The 5,372-nt window shown below is 36.4% G+C and overlaps 1 protein-coding gene across 1 annotated transcript; it reads left to right on the top strand.

Annotated features, from left to right (window-relative positions):
* The first annotated feature begins 1,440 nt into the window (after window positions 1-1,440).
* LOC109912346 (gap junction beta-3 protein-like) lies at window positions 1,441-5,085 on the top strand. The gene has a single exon (XM_048613225.1). It carries the CDS (start codon window positions 1,489-1,491, stop codon window positions 2,284-2,286), a length of 798 nt encoding a protein of 265 aa, XP_048469182.1. The 5' UTR covers window positions 1,441-1,488; the 3' UTR covers window positions 2,287-5,085.
* Window positions 5,086-5,372: the final 287 nt, after the last annotated feature.

Raw genomic sequence — 5,372 nt, 5'->3', positions numbered from 1 at the left:
AGACATTTTCTGAAGAAGGGTCTAGGCCCAAAACGTCAGCCTTCCTGCTCCTCTGATGCTGCTTGGCCTGCTGTGTTCATCCAGCTCTACACCTTGTTATCTCAACAATGTTACTGTCTGGTTTCTTTGCCCTACAAAGAAATAAATATTCATTGAAATAAGAAATAGAATGATTACTGCAATTTGCCATATAATGCAAGGAAGCACATATTCTTAAACAATGACTACTGCAGGGGACTAAGAATTTTTAAAAAAATCTTATTCTCGACATCCTTTTGGTGGCCTCACTTTCAGTTGCCAAGGGTTATAGCTCTGGAATTCATGACCTAACTATCTGCGTTCCAGTAACACACTCCTTTATGAAGCTCCTTGAAATCTGTCTCTTTGACTGAGCCTTTGATTACTATTCCTAAAACATGAATTAAGAGATGGCACAATATCAGATGTTGTCTGATAAATACCCTGGAACTTTTTTTTACCACGTTAAAGAAGCAAGATAAATAAAAGTTGCTGTAATGATTAACTTTTAAGGATATTTAACCTATAATTTACTGTGGGACAAAGGAGACACATTCCTACCCTTGTAAGATTCCTGTAACCATGAGAAAATCAATTGACCTTTCCTGTTTGCTTCTGAGGATCAGGGACAGAAAGATTAATTAATCAGCTGGAACTTGTTTTATACATGATTGTAAGTTAGGATTGCGGATGTCTCCAGCTGCATGATTCTGATGCGTATAGAGGTAGGGAAGGCTGCAGTCATGGTTACTGCCATGTGGAATGCAGTAGCAGTGGTCTCCTGTTTTTGCTGCAGCTTTCAGGAAATTTCCAGTTCAGCTGAAGACCATCTCCCCACTGAGGTTCAAGTTTTCCTGTCTGACCTACAGACTCTGTAGGAAGGATAAGTCACATGCTGCCCTATGAAGACAGGCGCACAGACAAACACGAAAAGCAAACATTCTGCCCAGAGAAGACTCCATTCAATGCTCTTTCACCTCTTCGATCAGATACCAGTGAACTGACTGTTTCCACCTGAGAATAATGGGTGAACCTAGTACCCTGTTAAAGCAGATTAAAGTAGTATTGGGGGATCCATTAACATCCAAGGATTCACACACTTCATTGAGGCTTCCAAAATGACATTGTCTTTGCCTGGAACCCCAAACAAACTATAAGCAGCATTGGAAAGAAGCATTGTCTTTTCATAGCAGACACTATTGCTTTCTAATTTTTATTATATGTAAAATGCTATCTAAAAAAGGAAATAATATGCACTGGGAAGTAGATTTCAGCAGAGATCTGGTCATGAGAATAGACATTTGCAAGCTGTTTTTCCAGATCAGGTTCTACTTCAGGTCATACTATTCTATACAGAAGATAAATATCCAGAACATTGCATGAAATTATATTGTTTTATTGTGTATAGGGATGAATTATTAAGTAGTCTCTTTATTTGTTGTGTATTGAAGGTTGATAACTCCAGCCACAATGGATTGGAAGACATTACAAGGTGTCCTTAGTGGTGTAAACAAATATTCTACAGGATTTGGACGGATTTGGCTATCGGTGGTCTTCATCTTCCGGGTGCTCGTTTATGTGGTGGCAGCAGAAAAAGTATGGGGCGATGACCAGAAGGATTTTGACTGTAACACCAGGCAACCTGGGTGCACCAATGTGTGTTTTGATCATTACTTCCCCATCTCCCACATCAGGCTGTGGGCTTTGCAATTGATTTTCATCTCTACACCTTCCCTATTAGTTGTCATGCATGTGGCCTATAGGAAAGAAAAAGAAAAAAAATACCACATGAGGCACCCAGATACTAACACCAAACTGTATGAAGACACTGGGAAAAAACATGGCGGTCTATGGTGGACCTATTTGATCAGTCTGCTTTTTAAAACGGTGTTTGAAATTGCTTTCCTGTACATCCTTCACCGGATTTATGACAGTTTTGATATGCCTCGTCTCGTCAAATGTGAGGAAGAACCTTGCCCCAATGTAGTAGATTGTTACATTGCTAGACCAACTGAGAAAAGAATTTTCACTTATTTTATGGTTGGGGCATCATCTCTTTGCATTGTAATAAGTATATCTGAAATTATCTACTTAATCTCTAAAAGGTGTTTCCGGTTTTGTATGTTGCATTGTGGGAGAAGAAAATCAGTACTTGCTAAAGGTAAGACTGACTATCATCCCCACAAACTCATTCATATAAACCACTTACCGAATGGCAAGTCACTGGACTGCATTCATGCTTCTGCTCCAGACCTCTCCGCAACGTAATATGCCTCTGCCATATCTCAGTGCCTCTTTGCTCAAAGATGACCTCTAAGTGATAGCACAACAACATTGAAACTTTTATCAATGATCCATCACATCAAATAGCAACCATTGCCAACATTTAAATTTAAGCTTCCTCAGATAGCTAGTTAGAGTTCTTTTGTTTGTGGCTGGATTCTCTTCAAGTGACTTGGACAAACTTAATCCAGGTCTTAGAGGGAAGGAGTATAGATTTTGCATGATCTGGGTCTCTGGTGCACAAAGAGTGATTTGTTGGAGCACAAGCTAGGTATCCATAGACAGCATTGTTCCATTCTTCTGCTCGGAAGATAAACAACACACAGATGTCTGGAAAGTTAACTTGGAGGTCAGAAGAGAAAAAGAAACATTTCAGGCAATGAATGCAAGTTAATTTATTGTAATTTGTTTCTGTCAGGAGTTGAAAGCAGAAAGAAGATACCAAAAAAGAGCAAAACAAAAGTTTACATTACCAATATTAATTTTTGAAAATAGGCTTAAAAATATTACCGTTGACTTTAACCATCTCTTCCATATATTTCTGGTGAATAATGCAGTGTGAAGATGAGTGGTAAAGACTAAAATAACAAGATTAATTCACATACATGTGATTGACATAATATGATTGTTAATGCACTTTAGATGAATGATTTAAGTATCTAATAACCTTATTTCTGCTTCAACATATTATCACTGTTCCAGGCAATAGCATTGATAATGGCATCAGGGATTCACTTATTAAATTAAGATTATTTAACAGCATTCCTCCTATAAGCTTATGAATGAACATGACTTCAAAACACTAGGTTAGGATAACATTATAAAGCATAAAAGGATGATAGTTTTTTGATTGCTGGTTTGAAAGAATAATTTGTGACCATCTTTGCTCATCACACACAAACAAGATCATTTCCATGCACCTGCTTGGTGTGGAGATTTTTACAGTTATATCTTGAACACAGAGACCTAAAAGACTTTGAAGTTTGTTGAAACAGCCAAGAATCAAGTTTCTTGTTACAAGAACATCACATTAAATGGCACATATTGCAGTTTGATCCTTCCAAAAATGAACTTTAGGTTATTGAAGCAATTAAGTAACACTCTTATTTGGAGAGGTGCATCTATCAAGATTTTACCTTGTACATACCAGACAAATTGATCTCTCACATAAAAAAAAATTGAAAACCAGAGTAAGACATGCTGAGAGTGGCAAAACAAGGTATTTGAGAAGCTAACTGATGGGGAATATCAAGTGGAAAAGTTAGAATTGCATAACTATCCCAGTCCCAAAATTTAAACCAGATCAATGTAATTTTTTTTTGGTGCTTTTGAAAGAGAATAGCTTTGGGTAATGCAGATTCACTACTCATCTCAATAGGACCTGATTCATTTCATGAACAAATGACATTTTTGAAGTATTTTGTTGGCAGATTTCTGAGTGTAACTTCGATCGATAGTTGCTCACTTTTATCTTCTGCAAACTGCTGTAGCCTGTGTCAAGCAAATACTGCCATGCTATTAAATAGATGGTTATGAATCTCCATAAATGTGTAAGTTTTTAGTTGATTTAATAATGGCTGAATTTAAGAAAGCATGTTTACATAATACTAATATTAATGCTTTTGATGTCAATATGTGTGAAAAATGCCTGCTCAGAAGTTCAGACATGTATTAATTCTGGAGGAGGGAGTAGAATCCCACTTTCACAGACTGTTAATAGTTGTCCTGTTTACCTCAGCAAACCTTGCTATTTCTAGAGAGGTTTGTTTTAATTAGCTGAACATTGCTCACAACTTGACACAGAATCTTAAAAGTACAAATCCAGTAAAAGTGTTGATAAAGGTTGACAGGAATTACAGTTGTAACCATTAACTTGTCCTTGATAATGTCTCAAAGTCTTAAATAGACTTCAGGTTTCAATGTGGGATTGTAAATGGCGAAGCATACTGTTAGTCCTTACCATCTGACACAATTGTTGAAAGTTAGATATTTTAAAATCATAATCAGGAGTATGACTATGATTTTAAAGTTTTTTTAAAAAATGTCATTGTTCAACTTGACACCCAGGTATAAAACTGCTGTTGGAAATTTATTGAACTTTATTACATTTGATTTTATGTTGCTTCCACAAACGAGACATCCGATTTGCAGTGGCTGTTATATTTCTGAGCAGCAAGCTGAGAAACTACCGCTGCCTTTCCTGAGTGAGGGTTCTGTCCAATATAACAATCAGCTTTGGTAGAAGGTAAATCAGCTCATAATATGTCTGTTTGTCCAGCCCACTGAAGTCATTTGAAAAGTAAATCACACAAGCATGTATTGGACAGCCTATAAATTATAACAAATTTTACGACTCCATTAATACCAAACATTTCACCCACTGGTTCTAAAAGATACCAGTTGCTTATACATATCTTGCACTTTGAGCTATGGACTAAGGCAGATTTACCTTCAAGTACTCCTGTGTAATAAAGAAGAGTTATTTAGGAAATCACATATGCAAATATGAATTGATTCTCACATGCTCAGGGAACAGACCTTTTTAAAAGCATTCTGTATGCAATGATGTATATCCATTCTGTTGGTTTATGTGGATTAAGCATTTTACCTGTAAAGGTCAATGTAACTTTCACATGGAAATGTCAATGGCAGCCTATATCTGACATATTTTAAACAGTTTCCTTGTTCTTGAATTACCATGTTACTGTTTAATATTTTCCCATATTTATATTGTATATATTTTGCAACAAAGTGAAGAATTCATTAAATAAGTATACAATTTAATAGTGACTTTTTTTTACCTTTATTTCATCTGAAAGGGGGCAGAGTCCTTTATTCCATTTTTTGGTTAACTGTTCATTCCTCTTCTGGTTGGCCACACATGAGAGCCATGCCGTGACATGTGGAAAAGTTTCAAGGTTGATTTACTCCTACTTTGTCCTCATCTGTTGCAGAAATGTTTCTCTTGCCACTGAGATTAGTGATCCACCATGTGAATTTCCAACTGCCTTTACTTTAGAACTTACTTTATTCAATTTGTTCACAAACTAAGCCAACTGCAAGTAGAAATA

This window comes from Rhincodon typus, chromosome 27 (genome assembly GCF_021869965.1).
Source record: "Rhincodon typus isolate 14 chromosome 27, sRhiTyp1.1, whole genome shotgun sequence".
NCBI lineage: Eukaryota > Metazoa > Chordata > Chondrichthyes > Orectolobiformes > Rhincodontidae > Rhincodon > Rhincodon typus.
The sequence above is the reverse complement of the archived record's forward strand: the minus strand, read 5'-3'. Positions and strand labels throughout refer to the sequence as shown.